Source organism: Trachurus trachurus (genome assembly GCF_905171665.1).
Source record: "Trachurus trachurus genome assembly, chromosome: 8".
In the NCBI taxonomy this organism is placed as follows: domain Eukaryota; kingdom Metazoa; phylum Chordata; class Actinopteri; order Carangiformes; family Carangidae; genus Trachurus; species Trachurus trachurus.
The window spans coordinates 15,713,246-15,735,769 of NC_139905.1; the positions used below are offsets into that span (position 1 = coordinate 15,713,246).

The following is a 22,524-nucleotide window of genomic DNA, read 5'->3' on the forward strand; positions in this document are numbered from 1 at the left end:
CAAAGTTCTGCTGTGGTCAAATGGCATCTGTCCCTTCAATAATCCTGGCGTTATCGCTGCACATCAAAGCTTTAAAGGCTTGCATAATTGAGTTAACGAGTGTGTTTGGTTCGTAACCCGATCCTTTATTCCCTGTGAGGGCTGCGGTCACAGTGTTTGACCACAGACAGAGACGAAGAGAGGGAGAGAGAGGAGAGGGAGTGACAAGGCCCTAAAGCCCTGCAACAACTGTGGGTTCACGCTGTCGGCCTGGCAAGCCGCACATCACCCTGGGCCAGTACCAAGCTAATGAAAAAACAACAGTGGGGTAATGCTGGTGTGGAGCTGGGACCGTAGCACCATGCCCACTGCACAACTGCCCCGGTCAGCACTGGCACTGGCCGCAGCGCCAGTTGTCACGGCCTTAATCCTGCCTGCTGAATGACCTCATCATTGCCTGCCTGCCTCTCTGCAGCGGCTGCCATGGCTCGTAACCGCAACAGCGAGAGTGACCTCACCTACACAACACGCACAATCATATGCAAAGTAAGCAGATACATGGGTGCAGAGTCCAAAATATGCAAAACATTAAAGGATAATTTCACACAAATTAAAAAAAACATTATCCTTCTACCAGTTTTATCAGGGCATGCATATAATTTCATTTCATTTGCTAAAATTTCTGTTTTAACCCCCGCATGGTGAATGGAAACCTGCTGTGATGCTTCAAGTACTGAAAAAATAGCAACTCGACAACTTAAAAACATGTTTCTTCCCATAAGAAATGTCCTTGTTACCATATATGATCCACAGACCTCAATACGAACTGTGTTGACCAAAAATTAGACCTGGTGAATACCGTTCATGATGTGTTCTGTGGACTGTAGAGCACAACCAGGACATTGTTTCATTCACTTTAAAACTTTCAAATGTTATTTTTTCAATGCACTGGTCAACACACTCTCTTTCATCTCTACTTCACAAGGTGTCAGCCATACTAGAGGTGAGCACCTCAAATGCAGCCCAGGATCCCAGGGAATTATGTCTTTGTTATAGACGATCTTGCATGTGGTGATTTATGTCCAAAGCCAATATGTAGTGCCAGTACAGAAAGTAGTGTGTTCTCCGCTCCATATGCAGAAAGGCAGAGGGAAAGAGTGTGAATGTTGGGATGTTGGATGGGAACGTAGAATGTCTGAGTTTCTGGAAACAAGTTGGGTTCACATCACAGACAAGTAACGTTTGCAATTTATTAAGCGTAACCCCTTTTCTAAACCATAACCACATTCTGGTTTGTTTTTATCGCCGAACACTAACTACGGCTCTGTCGTAATTTATTCGCCATAACCATCATCTTTTCCTGTAACCTCGGCCATGCGGTAGACGCTGTACTGCAGAAACCAAGAGTCTCAGTAATGTTTGTGTTGGGGTTTTGCAGAATCGTCCAATACGAAAACCTCTGAAAATGAAACCAAGACTGTAATGTATAAATAAAAACAGAAAGTAAGACCGTTCTTTGTGATTTGGGTGTGTTGACGCGGAGCTGCCTTAACACTGGCAAACAAAACAAAACACAGATGTGTGATGTAAACATAAGGCTAGTTCATATAATGTTTAATGTATATGTATGGATGTTCCATAATTGCCCTCACATCAAACAATATCAGGCCGTTCTGTATGTACAGAGCAAATTACCATGAATATAAATATTAACAGGAACAAACACAGATGTACATACTGTTCATGAACATATATCCACACACAGACACACTTGTGTGTGATGAAAATAACACTTGTGTGTGATGAAAATAAAGAGACACTTGCTCTGTTGGCACCTCCTCCAATCACACACGCCGCCTCCACTCCTTCATCCCAGCTGTCACAACTGCAAAAACTCTACAAATACACGCGCACACTCTCGCATATTCACACTCACCCACACACACCACTTTTCCTGCTCACACCTTTTCCCGCTCACCATGGCTCTCTCCAGTTGGTGCTTGTGTGCCCACTCTCTGCCGCAGCTTGTATGCAATGTATGTGTGTGTGTGTGTGTGTGTGTGTTTATGTGTGTGTCATCGTCTTTTATTGCCACAGTTCCAGCTGAGCTCAGACGTGAAGAGCCCACCTCTGGTCTTGCAGCCTGAGAGAGAGAGAGAGAGAGTGGACCATGAGTCACGTTTTATCCTGGCCTCCTTTAAGCTGTGAAAAATTACAGCCACCTAAAACTCAATCTGTTCTGCGTCTGAGAGCGGTGAGGAGATTGAAATGGCACTGTGCAATTTAGGCACGCCTTGCAGTGAATCTCTGCTTTTTCTCCGCTTTACACCCCCTTTTTGCTCCTCACTCCAACTGTCTGACTCGATCTGGCGTAATGTTCGGCCTCCGAATCTCCGGATCAGCGTGTGAAATGACTTCTGTGCTTACTCTGCATGTTTTGGTGTGCTCTGCGCGCTTCACAGCAAGTGCTTCCTGTTTGACAGCAACACCATGTGTGAGGTCATAAATCTGATCACCACAGCAACAGAATACGGTGACATTGACGCTTGCAGGAAGCACCCAGGATTAGCGAGGATTTATGGCTAGGCCTTGGATAACACGCCCATCATTTGCGAGTGCACCCAGTCCCCTCTTTCTTAAGATGGAAGTGTTTTGCACCTTTAATAAATCCATAGAAATACAGAGCAGATTCAAATTAAATTTCAGTTTAAGGGCCTATATCCAAATAAATAAGGAGACTGAAATAAGGAGCAGATATTGGGGGAAATTGGGCCCCTGGTAGTGATTATTGCCGTCGTAGAGTTTTTCCATCCTGGTACCCTGGCTCAGACTCTTACGTCTGGATCTTTTAAAGGGTCCAGGGAGGGTTGGGCATGTATTATTTTCAACACTTCAGATTAAACCCTTCTATGGCTCTTTGAGGTCTTACTAATGCAGACCCCCTGCCGGGTTACAGCGAAATTAAAAATGAAGAAAAAAAATTACAGCAGTGACTGTGAAAACAGTGTTAAAACAGAGGTGGAAATTAAAGGGTGACACTGAGATGCCGTGATGACGTCTTTGGAAAGGTAATAATGGTGTCACCTTTTTTACGACGCAAAGGAAAGAGAATTAAAAATTGTGTATGATGACAGATTTGAAGTCGGGGCTTGGCTTCACCGGTTTAGCACATTAAAATATGGCAAGATTGAGTGAAGCAATCACACCAAGGCATTTTCAATCCACCAGAACACATTGTTTTTGCAAAGGCTCATTTCTTTCCATTTTCCCTTGTACTTGGGTTAGTATTAAAGCTTTTGCATGGTCACATTAAAAACTTTTATTGTGAGAAATGATGCCTCACATTTTGTCTGGGTGAAATTTAAGAGCAGGGAAAAGTTAATAAATCATTGCATCAAAATCAGTTTTAAACTGTTACAGTTTGTTTGTGCATTTACAGCAGTAGAAATAAAACAGCATCTCAAATCCCACTGAAATAAAAGTACTTCATATCAGACACATAAAAAAAAAATGTTCTCTAATCTAATATGTCTTTATTATTTAGAGATTGAATTTTTTTTAATGTATTTTCGTAATAGCATCCATTTGAACCTTTATAACATACCACAAGATAAATCCAAAAGGGTTAAGGAGTTTCTATAATGTAATTCTATGTTTATTTGCAGACTGGGTAGTTGTTGTTATGTTTCTGTTTCATATACAAACATGCCTTTACTTATCTGTCCAGTATTATTTTCAGTTACTTTTATTCTACTTAATTGTACACAATTGCAGGCTTTTCCCCCATGAGCTCCTGTAGGAGAAGCTGTTACTCATATAACAACTAATGGGGATCCAGATAAACAACAAGGGGCTGCACATTCACTGGGGTCATGAGACAAAAAGTTTTGGAGTAGGCCTAGGTGTATTGCAATAAAAAAAAACTATTCAGCGGTGAAAGTAATGTAATGGTCCAATGACGTCTGTTATTTGTTAGTATTTGATAACCATTGATAACTGGGATATTTCAACGTCATTATTATTATGAGCTCAAAGTATGGGATATCTCAAACTGAAATATTACTTTCCAGGAAGTATTTTCAGCTCAAGATAAACACATTGTCGTGATACTGTTAAGATTTCTTATTCATTAAGACATGCCCTATATCACTGCATACAGTACGAATCAAATTTAGTACGCCATAAACAAGCAGCACCCATGCCACCCATACCCCCCCCCCCCCCCCCCTTCTCTCCCTCTCTCTCTCTCACACACACACTCACACACACACACACTCTGTTTCTCTCATTTAAGATGCCTCAGGGAACGAATAAGTGCCAGGCAGCGCCAGTCCACTGATGGTTGCGCTCGCCAAGGCCTGACAAACAGGGGTGTCGGCTGGCTGCCCCCACCGACTCCAACCCCCCCCCCCCCCCCCCCCCCCACCCCACACACACATACACACCCCCCGGCCGCCCCTCCTCACAGCACTCAGGACGCGGGCAGCTGAGAGGAAGAGCGGCCAACAGATCAACAGTTGCTGTGGCTGTGGTTGAGCGACTGGCCAGGCTGCTGCACGCCACCCAGTCCACGTTCGGGGCACCTGACTCTGGGTAAACTGACAAATGCCTGGCCTTTGGGCGTGCCCGTAGAGTGATGTGACCTTAACCTTACAGTACTGGACACACACACACACACACACACACACACACACATACAAGCTGTTATAGCCACCCTCTCACAGCCTGATGCTCCCAATCACAATGTTTTATTTTGTTTTTTTTGCACCTACCAACTACAGTGGGCTTGTCACCCACACTTTTCAGACTGTTTGACTCTCTGTCATGGAAAGGGCACAGCTCTGAGGATGCTCGCACCCAGGAAAGAGTGTCGTAATTTGCTCCTAATTAACATTTTGAAATGATGTGATTTGATGCATTCTTGACGAATGAATCATGCAGCTGCTTTACAGAACATGACACAGAGAAGACAGCTTGCCATGTTCAGTTAAGCAAAGAAAAAGAACATTGCATGATTACATTTCTCTTAACTGCTTCAACAGTTGGTGTTCATGCTGCTGTATATGTTGGCACAGACACCCACAAACACATGCAAGCCAATGGAGCACAACTACAAATTGTAACCTTATGATGTACAGTACGCTCACTGGGCATGTTTAACTCAGTTTGACAAGGCTGTTAATTTATGTAAAAGCAGGGACAGAGTCCAACGACCCGCTCTCTCCAACGTCGCCTATTCCCTCCAAAATGCCCAGCTGTTGCCGCAGTTGACAGCTGCTTTAGGGCCAGAACGAATCTCAGCTGTCGAGCTGAGTTGTGTGCGGGGGTTGGTGGATTTCGGGGTTTGTATTCCCTCAAACCAATGACGCGCCACTTCCTACTCTGCACTTCTCCAGGAGTTGGGTGGAGTGTAGAAAAATGCTGACCAGACAGCAGATTTAAGGACAGAGACCAAACTTAATAACCAAACATCTCAGTACCTCTGAACCAGGGTCAGCTAAATGTCCCCCATGAAGTTTATACTATAACCTCAAATTCCTCAAATTTGGCTGTGGGGAAATAAAAAGAGGAGTAGAATATGCTTGGTGCTTTTTTATTAGATTACGTTAGAATTTAATTTTTACATCAAACGTTTATCCAAAACAATATTTACCACATAGGAATGCTTTGAAAAATTATGTCTATAAGCCCTTGCCAAATCCAGTAAGAGGCTATATGTATCAACACTGTTCACCCACTGCACAGAAACTCCCATTCACATGACTCAGAACCTGTTTATTGCTCTCTTGTTTCTTTGTGAATTGATAAGCAATACATTAAGCATCCTCCTTGAGATAGCCTCGTGTTATTCACATCTCAAAGGTCAGAGGTAATACAAGCTTATTTCAGTCTCCTGTTCTGGGAAGCAAAGAGGCCTCTGGGCTATGATCTTTGAGCGTATTCTAATGAGCCTGGACAGCCTGGCACATGAACACAAAGGCAGTTGTATCATACACAAATTTCATATTGCATAACAAACTAGATTACAGAGAAAGGGGGGAAACAACAGCATCCCATTACTGGCCACAGAGGCTCAGGCTCTAATCAGAATATGCTGCAGTTCTTTTGTTGCAAATGTAGACAATATGTGGACCCTGCTACAGAGCGACATCCTCCGTATTATAGAGAGATGTTCGAGTTGTGTTTTGAATTATTACTGGCGTGGGTAAGAGTCACAGAAAGGCCAGTGGCCAGTCCCTTGACTGGTTTGCTCTGACTACAAACAGCCGGTGGAGGATGGAGTAAGCTTAAGAAAACAACTATATCCCATACAGATGCCCAGTATTAATAATAAACACACATTGTCTGTATACTACACTTTTGTCATGTTGTTGCACTGTCCTTCAGGGCCACAGCTATAGGCAGCTTCTTTTCTCATTTTTAACAATTACATTATCATAAAAAATAATTCCATATTCCTAATTCATAGCATTAAAAAAAAAGCATACACCAAAAGCATCACCAACTTTATAAATGAACTTTAACTTCATCCTGTTGATCAACTTTCTGTTTTATATTCCCATGTCCCCCTCTTGTGGTGTGCAGTTGAAATCACATTTCATGCGCTCCACAGGTGGCTGGGAGTGTTGTAGCTATTTTCCTCCACATAAGAGTAAAGCTCAGTGTAACAGAACCAGATCATCTGCTTCTCATTCGAGTTAAATCAGTGGAGAACACATACTGTATTATTCTGATTGTATTCTAAGTTTATTGTTTTAATATAGTCCCGTCACCCAGCTGCACCTCATACATGTAAGATACAATATGAAATTTACAGTAAGAATACATCAGTAAACTTATGGTCGCCTTTTTGTGAGCCAACACTAGGCAAGATATTCAAATACTGACCAAATAATAGAGACTATAAATGGCTCTTTAAAATACAGGTTTGTCTAAACGAATATCTTTTGCTGATTTTTGGCAATACATTCATAATTTTCTGAAGGAATGGAACACGCTGTCTTAATTCCATAACCCTGGTTATTGCTGTGAATATTTACCTCTAGTAATAAGACAGAGTATCCAGAGATGGAAGGAAAAATTACACTTGACACCACAGTCGTATAGAAATCACAGTCTCACAGCAATATTTAATTGGTGGAAGTGGAAAGCTTCTGTGTCAGAGGAAGGAATTGGACCATGCTTGTACGGATGAAGTCATTTTTCAGCACCACGGAGAGCGTCCTGTGGCCTCCACACAGTGACAGTCCAACTACAGTGGCCCGCACAGGTCATTTACAGTTGGCACCTTGTCAACAGATAACGTTGACTTGAGTCACGTGGTGTGTTGTGTTTCGCCCTGTGACATCAGTCCTCGCGGACCACAGTTAGTTTAGACCGTGAACACAAAAGGTGGGGGCTCCGTTGTAAAGGAGCATTGGGGCTTTCGCGCAGCGCAAAGTGCGTCCGGATTTGTTTTTGCGCTGGAGTTTTCCTGCCACATCACATCCAACTACCGCCGTTACACCGCTCAGAGCCGAGGCTGCAGGAAGCGTCTCCGACACAGCGGAAGCGACAGCAGTTTTTTTTTTTTTTTCTTCCGGCAATTCGGGACAAATTCACTTTACTTTGAGTGGTGAACATGCGTCCAACGCGCAGGTGATAGCTCCATTTTACCAGTGCAACTTAGTCGCGGCTGTAACTTTTCAGTCCTACCTTGCACTGTTTGTTTTTGTTTTGTTTTTTCTTGAGGTTTCATTTCATTGAGATTTGCTTCAGCCGTGATTCATAATAGTTAGTTTGAAAATCTTGAGCGATGTCTCGCAAGAAGGCTGCCAAAGGCAAAGCCGCCGCCAGCAGCAGTCCGTCTGCGGGCAGCCCCACCGCCAAAGGCACTCCAGGGAAAGCTGCGAGGAGCAGCCCGGGCATTGTCCAGATGAACGGCGTGGTCCATCCCAGCAGACCGTCCATCAGCAACAGCAGCGAGTTCTATGACATCGCGTTCAAGGTAAGACGAGAACAAAACTGTAACTCCGATACAAGTGGGGTTTATTTGATCGATGCACAGAGATGAAGGAGGGCGCGGTGCAAACTGAGAGAGGTCACCGTAAACTAACCGCAGAGTAAATCATCTGACGGATCAAATCATACAGACACTTTGCTGGCTTTTGTTTCCCGTCAGGGCGAGTATAGGTAGAGATGGAAAAACACACAGTGAACCTTGTTTGTCCTCCACTTTACCCGCTTCCACTATCTCCCGCTTTACAACCACCCTCTATTCATTAAACATCAGCGAAACCCCCCTGACACCAGCTGTGTCAACAGAGGGATCGATAACCTGGAAAGGTGCGCACTGCCCTGCGACAGCCAACAAACAAATCATTTGCTCGCGCCCGTGCAACTGGTTGAATGAATGCGCGTTTGGTTTCAGAGGCACAGGTCAGTGGGGTTTGGGTTTTGTTTTTTTGCGTTGGCACTGAGCAGCTGCTGTTAGTGTGTGTCTCTCTCTGTCGATCCACAACGTGCAGCACTTGTGAGTCGATAACTGTCACTCTAACACAACACAAACACAGCTTCACGCCCACAGATCCTCAGTGTGTGTGTGTGTGTTTGTGTGTGTACTCCTAGCATGGCTTCAAGGGACTCGTGCCACCTACTCCATGGTTTTTGAAGCAGCTGTTTGATGCAAGTGCACTAATGGCTTTGTGTTGCTCTTCTTTTTTGTTTGCAGAACAATTGAACTGATTATTCTCTCCAAGCCTCTTCAGCCTGTGAGCAGTAGATATTCTTGTTGAATAATTTGTTATTGGATACATGCACTGTCCTTCCTGCAGTATACATTGTATTCACTGCCATGAAGAACTGAAAACATGAAGAACTGCAGGCACAAAGTCTTCTCTCTCTCTCTCTCAAGTATCCATTTGGGCTCAGCAGCCCATACACTGCCTACACTGACATATCTTTCCTTAAATATTCATTATACTTGTACTGTTCCAGTAATAATTCCTTTTAAATAACTTAAAAGCCTGGATCAAAATCCCTCTTTTGGAAGACTTCTTATCATAGAATTTGACCTCCTGTCTCTATAGTGCATGCCAGTTGGAGCCAGTTGCACCATATTTCATCTTGCACTGTTTTCTCTGTAATTTCATTTTTCTCGATTGAGGAAATTGATTGCATTTTATTTAGACTGACCTCAGGGCATGGGGAAGTCCAGGTGCCTCCTCTTGCACATTGCTGCAAACACAGAGATCACACAGAGCTGTGTAAAGGGGAGGGCACGAGAGACAAAGAGACAAGAGAAAGGAAAACAGAAATGGGAAGCGGATGAGAAACAGAGGGCAAGATCCACAGACATACTACCCGCTGCCATAATTCTGTACCTGCTACTATACATCACTTTATTCCACCCTGTCTGTTTTTCATCTCCTCTCTGCTCTCAAGAGGCGCTTTTGATTTCCATTGCCCACAGTCCCCCAGCTAACCTCATAACAGTGATCACATCATGTGCAAAAGGAAATGCATTGACTGTCTGCTCAGCCCCAATGAGACAAACAAGCATGTCTGTTGCACATGTGCACAACATGCATGGCTGGATGTGCAAACACAGAGCCACACACAGGATCTACGGACATCCACTGGTGGCCATAATGAGCAGCCACACACTCATTCACATACAGTACACCCTCTCCTCTGGCTGAGAACCAGGATCCCAGGACTGATTTAGCTGAATGATTCAAATGTTCTGAGGACAAACAATCAGACTTCTTCATGCTCCTACATGCAATTTTCTTTGCTAATTATTTCACATTTACCCTCATTAACTGTCAGTCTGAAACTGTATCCTCTGGTTGTGTATTTTTTGTGCTGAGTTTTTTTTTTATCTTGTTTTTCTGAACAGGTGATGCTGGTCGGAGACTCTGGCGTGGGGAAGACTTGTCTACTGGTCCGTTTTAAAGATGGAGCCTTCCTGGCTGGCAGCTTCATCTCCACTGTGGGCATTGACTTCAGGGTGAGTTCAATCAGTCAATGGAGAACAAGCAAACAAAAAACTCACAAAACAAACAGTCAAATCAAATCTCAACACAAACATGCAGACTCGATCATACATTCAGGTTTTGTTCCTTTTTGTAAAATAGGGCCATAAGTACTAGTGGGATTTTTCTTCTTAAGCTATTCATTGACTTTTTATTCCCCAGAGCTACAAGTATTTCCTGTATTAGAAGTCTCACAAGAAAGGATATTGATTTCTTAAATTAGTTTGACATGCTTTAGATTTTTTTGGCTCCCTGGGTGATCACAGTGTCTCTCATGGACCAGTTTTGTGGTTCTACATGGGCAGGCAGAGAAAAAAATCTTTCCTCATGATCACACTCATATGTGTGTGTCTGTCCATGAGATGCAGACAGGCAGAGAAGTGATCTCTAAGACCCAGGTAAGTCCAGGGCTTATCTGGTCAGTATCATCTGCTGGCCATGTTTTTTTCTCTCTCACTCAGTTTTGTCAGGTTAAAAAGTTAAATCCTCTCACACGCACGCACACACAGCCAAATACCACTGTATTGTAAATAGACTATGGGTCTTATTGGATACCTTTTACAACATAGTATGGTATGTGAGAATCCTGCTTTTGGATAAGGGTTTCAAATCATCATCTTTGTTATAGATTTTTTTTTCTGAAAGCCAGGGGCCCACATTATCCATAGAGCAACTCATCAGTTCAATCAGAGATTCAGGTGTGTAAATACGAGTAGCAGCAGTAAAATACTGTATTTTCATGTCACTAGCCTCAAGCAGACATGAGGAGTGGGCCACAGAGGTCTGGTGAGCTCACTTCTTTGTTGCTCTCCACCTCCAGATTTTTTAATTTTTTTATTTATTTTGTGCGTTTTCGAACTTTTTTTATTTTGTTGTTTTCAAATCCAACCAGCACTGTCTTGAGTGACATCACTAGAGGCAATGTATCAGGCTTTGCACAGCTCTCTCTGGAGCTACAAAAGACTTTTTCTCCACATACACAATATTCCACCCTGAACACCTGTGGACAGACTTTGTTGTGTAAAATCTGTGCCGTAGTAGTGTGTGGGTTTATTGTAGTTTTGAGAAATTTCAGTAGATTTAACGATTTTATCAGCACAGATCCATCTATCTATGAGTTTACTTTGGCTTGTTCCCCCACGCACCGTGGTAAATTCACTCTTTTTAAAGGCTCTTTAAAAGTTCCAAAGTTGACACCATTACATAAAACGTAAGTGCAACATTAGATCCTTTAAACCCATGAGAGACAAACTTGCATGAGCTGGGACTGTTTGTGTGTTTAACTAAAGTATCCAGCCATTCTATAGCTGTGTGCGTGGGTTGCAATAGTTTGTGGGTGGATGAGCGGTTGATTTATTTACTTATGTAACATCTCTTATAACAGAGTGTCTGTAGCTCCGACGTACATTAAGGCCTATCTAACCAAAGCAGAGACCTTCATCAGCCAACTCGGTCCACTGCATTTGCTACTAATGGAGACGAAAGTGCAAAACTCATAAAGTTTGGTGCTTAGTTGGCTGTTCTCTCATATTGACTTATTTGATTTCAGTGTGGCACAGAGCTGTGTGAAATGAATAATTTCATTATCATCCTACCGCTCCCTCCTATTCTCTTCTGTGTGGATCCTTGTGCAGTGAAAGTGAACTGAAACAGACCTTCCCAAACTCATGAAGAGCCTTAATTCTGGAGTCATCCTGTAGACTAAAAACAGCACTTTTCCCACACTGAAGCAAATTTGATCAGGAGCAGACTCGGTGCAGTTTATGAATACATGAATACATGTAAAGTTACCCATACATGCAACTGCACAAATGGCATAAACAGTGAGTGTTTGTTTGAGAAGTTGAGACTTAATTGAGTTGGAAAACATGAAGGTCCTTGGTGTTTGTCTTCCCATGGAGGATCCGCAGAGACGCATATAGACAGGGAGTAATCGTTATTTTTAGGAAAGACAGTTTTGATCCCTTTTAGTTGGTGGGAAAGAGAGGCAATTTGCTTCGTACGGGGATTTGATCCGGTTCCCACTTCAAAGCTGCAGCGAGATGCTCTGTTTTCTTCCTCCTCTTGTTTATTGTGGTCTCATCTCTCAGCATGTTCTCAGGATTACAGTGATGCACTGGAACCTTGTTAGGCTTAAAATACAGAGTCTATAGAGAGCCATAAGGGCAATAGATTCACAGACTGAATGTAATCACATTAATTGTACATCTTGTTTGTTATAATATATTTTTCAGTCTTACTCTGACAGATAATGACTGCCAAACACTAATGGGAAACAGAGTGCATTCTATGTGATTCCTTTCCTTTGGCAGGTTTATGGTATTTCAACGTAGAGCAAATCATGGTTAACTAGATATGACTTCATCTTGATCACTCATTTGTGGGTCATACATTTGAGCTGCTTCTTGCTCAATTAATGTGTTTTTAATATCATAATGAGAAAACGAAAACAGATGAAGCAGTGTTGTGTTCACAGAAACTCTGCATATTTTAGGCGTTATTAAAACATAGTAGAATGTACAGATTTGTAAGTTAAAAAGATTTAAGGCGATGTCACATCTAAATTGAATCATTTCTGCAGGCTGTCTGAGAGATGTGAGCAGACTTTGATGTGTAAAATCAGTGGAGTTCCTCTTTAAGGTCAGTTCACATAGCAGTGCAGTATTCAATCAGATACCCTTTCTACCCTTTTGGATTTTTCCTCAAACCAGGTATGGCTGTAGAAAATCTGAGAATACAGTGTACTTCAGTCCAGATCATCTGTTGCCATGGTAATACAGGTCCAAACCGATGGGCAGGTAACTGGGACTGACCAGAGGGCAGAGCTTGTGCCTTTGTGTGCGATTGTGTAGCGAATGAAGTCTGGAAGAGTCAGAGTGCAGGTGATTTTCTCCTGTGTTTTTTTCTTTGCATCAATCAGGAGGTCGTCAGCAGAATGTGAAAGGCAGCGGCCAGGTGGAAATGACTCCTGCTGCTTTCTCCTCACAGGGAGGAGGACCTCAGATGTAGTCTTTATTCTCTAACTTGCTGTTTAATAGGACATGCAATTTTATAACTCGCATAGAAACACAGGAGCACAAAAATCACATGACACTCGTATGTACTGAGGACATTTTCTTCTCTACTTTCTCCGTTTCCCTCAGCACCTAAACACATCTCATCACCTTGTGCCACTTGGAGGTCTTCATGCTCCAAGGGATACAGGGTTAGGTTCTCGCCGTGCCTATGGAAAGACAGCAGCTCCAGTCTCTTTTTAAAAAATAAATCTGCAGGACTTTCTAATGGGAAACAAGCATTTTCCTATTAAAAGACTCTGCCAAGCTTGATCTTTATATCAGGGTCTGGCTCTACAGGGCACAGATTCATGTCTCAGATAAAAACTCAAACAGTGAGACACAAACCGCTCTATTTTTTTTCCCCCATAAACCTAGCTGCTGACTTTAATTTTGTCTATAATTAGACACATTCAAAGCATTTAACTCATCAAAATAAGAAATGAAATGTTATCAAAAGATGGATTCTGAAGCCATTAAACAAAATTACCCCACTGTTGCCAAATAAAGAAAGAATGAAAACATACAGCGTTCATATTCAAGCTGTGTGTGATGCTATCAGACAGAAATTAGACACAGTTGTTTTACAATCATTAGTTTTCCCATTAGTCTGAGACCAAGATGGAAGCTTTAATGCTGTTATTTGCTGTGTCTAGGATAATTACTGAGAAGCATGGTGCTATTCAGTATTTTCCCTCTGACCAAAACAATGCATTAGTCATTCTCTTAATACTTTCTAACTCCTCCACCCTGTCTGTGACCCAAGCCCACTGATTCATACTGAAGATACTATATACTGTAAATTCATAAATGTGTTTCATTTTTAAAGCAGATATCAGCTTCACGGCCGTTTCGGCTAATGCTGCGTTCAAGGCAGGCTTTTGAAACCGTAAGTTACAGCTTCAAGTCACAACTACGACTTGGTAGCGTTCCAGGTAACCCGTAGCTCGTGTTTTTACCATCCTGTTGTCTGTGAAAGTTCCCTATAACGGCCACTCGTAACTTCCGACCCGTGAACTCGTACCAGATCGAACTGGTATGACTTCACAGGAAGGAAAAACACAAAGTACGAGTTTCTTTGAACGCACCATGAGTTAGCAGCCCCCGCCCTCGTCAGGCATCAATTGGTCCTCGTGCTACGTCACCACATTCACGCGCATCCCTTGGCTGCACACACAGCCCTTCATGCCGTTCTCTCTCCTCATTGGATAACACTTGTATCCCACAAGGAAAATTTTCTCCTCGGGTTACAGCAGAGCAGAGTGACGGAGAGACTCGTGTTTAGGCTGAAATACTTCATGTAAGTGATTGCTGACGGAAAATAGGACTATTTAGGACTTATATTAACAAAAACATTCCACTGATATCTGCTTTAAGGCTAATACATTGTCAGCTTTGGATTAATGTACATTTCCTCTTAATTGTGATATATGGCATCAGGGTGTTGGTGTAAGAGAGACTTACACAAAAATAAACTATTCATTTATATCATAGTAAAAGTAAAAGTAATTGATGAACATGTAACCCAGTGCAACAGTGAGGCTTATTTATATATCCTTAATACTTTTGGGACATGCATGGCCCTCTATGGCTCAGAGGAATAAGCTATATCAGGCTTGGTTTCTGACTTGATTGCAGAAACAAACTCTTGCCACACTTGTCTTTTAAGGAACATATATGTGCTATAGGCTCCATGTGTGTGCTGTATACTTCCACTATAGACAGCTGAGTCTTGTACAGACCTGGATCTAGAGTACAGAGTACAGAGTCTGTGGTGGGAGCTGTCCTTGGTGCTGAACACACCTCCGCCAGACTGGGGTTCCACAAAATGCATGTGTAGCATTTTGAGGCCTATCTGTCACCAAACTCTTGTAATATTTGATAAGACAGGCAGTCTGTCTCGGTGAGCTGCAATTTGGAAAACAATATGTTTTCCATATTGTAATTGTTCCCATCCATCATACTTTAAATTGTCTATCCCCCGACTTGCTGTTTTTCATTTCCACTAAAAAATAATGTGTTTTGTTTATTCTTTTAAATGTTGCAGCCTGAGGTGGGCAAGTAGTTGTTCTCACTTTCAGCTCAACCCCATCATTAGACATACCTGCAGGGATAGTTGGTGAATTCATCTTTGAGGCCCAAATAAAAATACCAATTACTCTTTGCAAAAACCGTCTCCATCACTGGGGTCAAAATGTCTCGAAGCTCAAAAAACTAATTCCATAAGAGTCAAAGAGAGAACCATTTAGAGGTGGAGAAAGATGAAGAGGGAAAGTCGAGGAGGGAATCAAGCAAAGACGCTCAGAGGGAAGCCAATTAACAATATTATTACAACTATCTTCCTCTCATTTCCGACAATGGGGAGAAACAACTTTTTCTCCTCACAATCTACCTCACCTCATGACACCAGAGAGCAGTAATCCTTCAGTCTCCTCGGTTGACGTAAAATGCAGCGGTGGGGGGGAGAAGGGCAGCACTTCTCACCTCTACTGAGAGACATGGGAGCTGCACCCAGCTGTCCTCTTATACAAGACCTCTTATACAACCACAAGTTTCACCTGCGAGCATCATAAAACAACATTGCTCATCTGTCTTTGGAAGACAGATCTTGAATTACGCCTGTAAGGATTGAAACATCCAACCTGTTAATCTTTTTTTTTTTTATATTAAAATGTTATTAGGGGTTATACAATATATGAACAGACGAAGGACAGTACAGTACAAAACATTACAATACTAGGACAGTTTACATAAACAAGACAAACTCAAGGGAGGGGGGGGGGGGGGGGGGGGGGGGGGTGCAGTACAAAAACAACCAAGCAAGCACTGTAAGAGTCTTGACCTATGAGAATTCCTGAGGAAGACGTACAGTATGGAGTAGAGGGAGACAATATGGATGGAACTTAGGTACACACATTACAAGGAGTCACCTGGATCATTAGAAACATCAACAAAAAGCCCTGTTAACAACCTATTAATCTTAAAGTATGGCAGTGTCAATCTTTTAGTTGGTAGGACACCCACTTTGGTCCAAACTGAAATATCTATATACGACTTCAGGAAGGATTATATGAAATTTTTAACAGATTTAACAGGGCTGACCGGTTAATCGTATATTGTTATCACGGTATGAACATGCATGATAAACACATCAACAAAAGGATGCTGAAAATGTGATATGTAAGGAGAGGTTGCAGGAGAGTTAATGTTTGCTTTAATTGATTTATTATTCATGTACAATTTTGTTCCATAACAGTATGCTTAAAATATTTTTTTCTATTATTATGTTCAGTGTTTCAGGTTACCTACAGTATTAGCAGGGCACCTATTGATGCAGAGAGAGTCAGGAACTCGATGGTTAATATTCACACTTAAATATTTGCTTATTTATCGCAAGTCATTGTAATTGCAATATTGAACAGTGTCATCGCACATTTTTCCCAGACGATGTACCCTGAGGACTTTGCTGATCCTGTGACTTTTCCCGTATCGTCACCATGAGCTTGACATTTGTTGTTTGACAAGCCTCAGGGTCAGTTCCTTCCCTGTTTTTGTCAGATTTGTGAGCAACATGTGCAGTATTTGAACTCTAATTAACATGTGATGTGCACCACAATGTTTAAATTTCCCTAATGAGCTAATCACAGACAATTTGTCTCCTGAGGAAAAAAGGGATTTTATTATTTTTATCATATGTTACGTTCTGGGGATGAAGTCGTTTACGATAGACCAACTTGCCACCCAGAGGAGATGAATTATCACAGCACTGCCTCCCTTCTCCCTTCTATGATTTACTTAGAGTACTCTGTCCAGGAGTGGTCCATAAAATGCCTGCGACAGGTTTAAGAGACATGGATCACACCTGGCATACTAATGCATATCAACCTGTTTGTAGTGTGTATTTTACGCAAGACCTTTATTGTAATGATTTACCTTTGCAGTGGTACATCAGGGAGGGTGTCAGCGTGAGATACAGCTACAATGGATGGACTTAGGTTTATCACTGAGAAATAGGATGAATGAGAAAAAACCTGAAAGACTTTGCTTCACCTATCAGTTTCAGACTGGGGTGAGGTTTGTTCTTTTTTCTGTCATGCCAATAGCTTGACTTTGGAAATGACAGTATCTGTCAATGGGTCCAAAATATCTCACCTTTTAGATGGACTGCCATGAAGTTTAGCACAGTCATGGTGCCCAAAGGATTGACCCTATGTACTTTGTTCTGGCTTTTCCTTTAAGTAGAATTCACATTGATCCAGTGGTTAACACTGTCGCCTCCCTGGGGATTCTGGGATAGTCCCTGGTCCTGGGGCCTTTCTGTGTGGAGTTTCCCTTGTGCCTGCACTGGTTCTCTCCTACTTCCCCTCATAGTGTAAAGGTTAGGTTTATTGTAGCGTGTGAGGTTTCACATTCACAGCATGATTTGTAGTAACTTGACTTTTAATCTGGCAGCACTATCAGGACAAACCATTAATAGTCCAATATTGTCTTTAAACAAGTATTTTCAAATTAATGAAATTCATCGAAGCCTACTAATTAACAAATATCCACATGCCAAGGTGCAAAACCAAAAAGACAGTAAACATGTCAGACATTATACCGTGCCTCAGAGCTGCTGAGATTAATGAAGACAAGAATAAAGGGTCAGAAATAGTAAATGCTGGTGTAATATAATAAAATGTCCTAAATTTATTTTTCTTCTTTTCATTTTCCCAAACCCTCCTCAGCAGGAAGGTCACCCCTCATGTTCCCATTTACACCAATGACACCCTGACCCACTGTGTGTCACAAATAGGACCAGAGGTTTCACACCTTGTTGATGAAGTTGGGTCATGTAAAAGTTCCCATTTTTAAGCTCAGAAGAAGGGAGTTTCACACATACTGTAGTAGACGGCCTCATTGATTCAGATTTCACTTCTCTCTGATGTTATTTTTGGGTGTACTTAGTATGTATGTGGGGGTGGGGGCTATGAATCAGGCAACTGCAAAAATTTTCACTCAACCTTTCAGTCGGCTGATTTTAAGATACAGTAAAGTGGTTATACATGTGGGTGCTCAGCTTCTGCGTTGAGGAAGTTTGCAGCTGTTAGTCTGAAAGATGCATTAAAAATAAATATGCAGATACTGGACATTCACCTTTCGCTACCCTGGGGTAACACAACGTGTCAAACATGTTCATTTTCATCCCAGTTAACCAGGTTCCAAGTCAAATGATGCTGATGAGAGGTTTTGCTGTTGTATTTTTGTACAGTAATCAGAACTGAATATCCCTTTACTTAATGCAGCTACAGAAAGTTGCAGGTTGAACCGCCCAGTCAATCAGACATCGAGTTCAGGATTATTGGGTGGAGACCGTTATATTTTTAGACATGTTGCAGATGTCGTTATCGTAAGAATGTAATATAATGAGAGAAAGGTGTTGAGAATATCCCTGCATATTTCATGAACCCAGTCACCTTAAATGAGAGTAACAGGCTTTTTCTATGTATCTCATTTACTCAGATCCATTGCCACAGTAGAAACAGGCAAGAGACTCCATGGTCCAATGATATTGGAGTCGGTGAATTTTGCACTTGCTCCATGTAAATGTGAGTCTGCAGTTATTAAACTATGGAAATTCAACCTACAGGGTATGTATCAACTAACCCAACCTACGTATACGTAGGTAAGCAGGGCTCATCACAGCTACAGTACATGGTTGAACTGCAACTACTGATTATTATCATAATCAGTTGGATCGCTTTTTCTGTACAATAAAAAAAAAACATCTGCCACACTTTCCCAGAGCCCTCTGTTGTTGTTGTGCAGTTAATGGTTATCATTACATAGTTAAAGACACTATTGAGAAAGATATTAATGAAATGTGGTTTATTTGGACTGCACAGATAAGAAATAGGTCATTATAGATCTATTTCAATCATTATTATCTTTTGATCGATATTTATCTATTTTCCATCAATATTGGTATCTACCTCTTAAATCCAGTATTGGCTCAGCAATTCTCTTGGCAATTCAGACAATTTGCTTAAGAAAACCTACAAAAGCAGTGATGCATTCAGTATATCAAAGGCAGCGAACATCCCTGTTTGATGCTGTGTGTCTATATTGCTCTGAGATTGCTGATGTCCTTTGTCGTACCACAGGAAATTGAAGCGGTAAATATTGACTTCTCTCCTGACCTTTGGCCCCCATAATGCCGAGCCAATCATCTCACACAAGAGTCGTAATTCATCATGGAGGTTGTATTTTATGTGGTTTTGTCAACCTCTGGTAAACAGTACTTCACGGTTGCACAGAAAGACTGAGCCCTCATCATGTGGTCAACAGCTTAGCAGCCAAATGGGCCGAAAACATGTTGGATAGTCAATTCACTGATCTCGACTGAACCCACAGTGGGACAATGATGAGAAAAAGGGAGAGAAGTTGGTTCATTTTGATGAATATGTGATCATATGTGTGTAAGGACGTTAAACATTCAAAGTCTCCTATGAAACAGAGTCTCATCATCGTTAGATTATTGATGGGGGGATGACTGTCTGTCTCATTTGTGTTAAATCATGAGGTGAGATACCAGTGTGGTTTCCGTTCAGTTTCCTGCAGTCGCACGTTCAATTACACATATCGTGGTAATAACACACATATATACGCACACACACACACAAACACGTATGCACTACAGTACACAAGCTTGCACTGATAACAGTGCTCAACAGATGTGACAACTGTTAATGAACCAGGGGAGATCCAGACACAGAATCTCTGACTGTAACCTGACATCGTTAGCTGCCGCTCTTACATAAGTGTTGGCACATAACATTGTGAAATATGTTGCAGTCTGCTTAATTGTCACCGCATTTTGCGATGCAGGTAGTGTGTTTTAACGGAGTAAATTTGCTCCGATGTATACGATAAGAAGGATAAAATGATTTTTAAAAAAGCTGCAATGGGGTAACCTGAACTTGTGTCCTTGTGTGGCAAATAGCTGTTATGAGTCAGTCAGTTATATAATCAAAAAAATATTTATTATTCCAGGTTAAATCTCCTGTATTTTCTTTCTTATATTATAATTAATTGCAGTGGAGGAAACTACATTTACTCAAGTATGGTAGTGAAATGGGGCATAAAGTATTTTCATTTTAGACTTGTTAATACGGGGTCATCCCTATGTTCCCACAGCCCTATGTTCCCTCAGCCCTATGTTCCCTCATTTCTAACTTTTGTCGTCACTGAAAATTAGGCCCTATGTTCCCTCAGCCCTATGTTCCCTCATTTCTAACTTTTGTTGTCACTGAAAATTAGGCCCTATTCCCACAGCCCTTTGGTCCCACCATTGGTTGGGTTTAGGCAATGAAGAAAGGAGTTGGTTAAGTTTAGTAAAAAGACCAGGTAGAGGCTAGACAGGCCAGATAGACAGAGTCCAGATAGGTAGAGAGAGTCCAGAGGGAACATAGGGCTGAGGGAACATAGGGCTGAGGGAACATAGGCACGCTCCCGTTAATACTCAGACTGCTACAATTTAAGGTGATACATTATACTTTTTTCCTTGACAGCTATTGCAGAGTCATTATATAAGATTCATAAAATCATCACGCTTAGTTAATCGAACATTTTGTAAATGTTAACGGCCACAGCATTAAAATGATACTTGTACATTAATGCACCAGCATAATAATCCAATAGTAATAGTGTATAATTATACCGAGAGAGGAGAAATCTGCTTTTTATCATCTGTCTTCTCTAATGTATTGATAGTCCCTCAATTCATCAAAAATTTAATGATGAATTAATTAATTCTCCGTTGCAGCCTCGTATGGAACTTACCAGATACAATTTGGTGTGGCCTTGGGTGGCACAGGCCACGTGCACATGTGAGTACGGAATGTGTGCGCGCAGGCACTCATGCTCAGGCTTCATGCAACCCCACCATAAGTCAGTGCCTCACTTCGGCCACCCCTATTAAAAATGTCTGGACACGCCCCTGACCAGCCATCCCCATTAGGGGGACCGCGGGCTACATCCAGCCTGCGAGAGCCAAATGTCTGACCCACGAGTCCGTGACGATCCACTGGCACCGCTCTTATATGAAACTCAACATGAGAGATAAGGTGCGCTCTGCTCTATGATATTTCTATCTCACCCCACACTGTACGTCGACCTACGCTTGTGTAGAGAACGCGTAAACATGAAGACATACTGCGCGATGGAGAGAGAAAGACAGAAAAAAGGGCATACCGCGCGGACACCAGCTGAGCCGCCTGTCCTTGAGTGAAATATCCAATCGTATCGTTCTAAACCAATATTGTCCTTGAATCGTATCTGCAACCACGAATCGTGTATCGAATCGTTGTGAAAACGAATCGTTACACCCCCTAGGGCTGAGCCAAGGACTCATGATCAAATCCAGCCTCGGCAAAGGCACTCTAAATTAAACAAAGACAAGCATGTTATGAATCATTTTCCCTTCACTTTCATCTCAAACTGGAAACGTGTGTGGACTTGTAGTCTTTGTGTGTATACATTAAACACCCCCAAACATTCACTGTAGATTGCTTTTGACTCGGAGCCGAGACTTTTTTCGAACACATTATCATACCGTAAATACACAGTGTTTTGAAGTGTCTATGTAATGGCTGAAAATCTTTGTTCAGAGGATCATGAGGTCATCTTCTTCAGACAGCATGTTGCTGAGAGCGTGACTCATGCAACAAGTGGATATTAGTCATCACACAATTACCGCCACTCAGTTGGAGACAAAAACTAGCTGTACTTTGGCACGAGTGGATTTGCATACTTTTCATTTTATTTAGCTTTTTCCCATTTTGCTGCCCAGTGGGTGATTTTTCCTTTTAGTGCAAAAACACAGTAGTGTTGCATATCAAAGCACTTTCATATATCTCACATTTAAGTTGCTTAGGATAAAAGCAGCTCTCAGATTAATGCATGTAAATGTATAGTAGCAAATCATAAGATGCATTCTGTCAAAGCACTCTTGACTAGTAAATTGGAGACCTTACAATTATAGATAGAGACCCAACACTTCCCACTGTGAACAGCGCACTTATACTGTAGAGAGACAGAAAAAGCACAAACCTCCAACAGAGTTGGATGGTTTTCTAATGGACATTGCAGATCAACAGGAGTCAGGTTGATTACGGGTTCCTGAATGTGGTCAAGCTTGTTGCTTTGACAAGTTTAAGGATGCTCTTGGAGTTGTGTGTTTGAATCCCTGCCACCGATTACAAAAGACTGGTCCAGTGATTCATCCCTTTTGTTTCTGTTACGGAGAGAAAAAGTGTGAACATTTCTGTATTTGCTTGGACGGATTTTCCCTGCAGTCTTTATGTACTGTAAATGTGATAAATTTTAGGGCTTTAAAGAACTAAATGTCTTAAACACAGTGAACTGTTCACATCCCACCATGATATTAACACTGCATGTTGACTTGATAATGAACAGAGAGCTAAGGCTGCTTCAGA

General features: G+C 41.8%; 1 protein-coding gene across 1 annotated transcript in view; it reads left to right on the forward strand.

Annotated features, from left to right (window-relative positions):
- Nucleotides 1–7,379: 7,379 nt before the first annotated feature.
- The window catches only part of LOC310989893 (ras-related protein Rab-26-like), a 56,198-nt gene continuing 41,053 nt past the window's right edge, over nucleotides 7,380–22,524 (forward strand). The window contains exons 1-2 of the mRNA XM_083977046.1: nucleotides 7,380–7,966; nucleotides 9,860–9,970. Coding sequence (XP_083833172.1) covers nucleotides 7,775–7,966; nucleotides 9,860–9,970 — 303 coding nt within the window. The 5' untranslated portion in view covers nucleotides 7,380–7,774. The remainder of the gene's footprint in view (nucleotides 7,967–9,859; nucleotides 9,971–22,524) is intronic.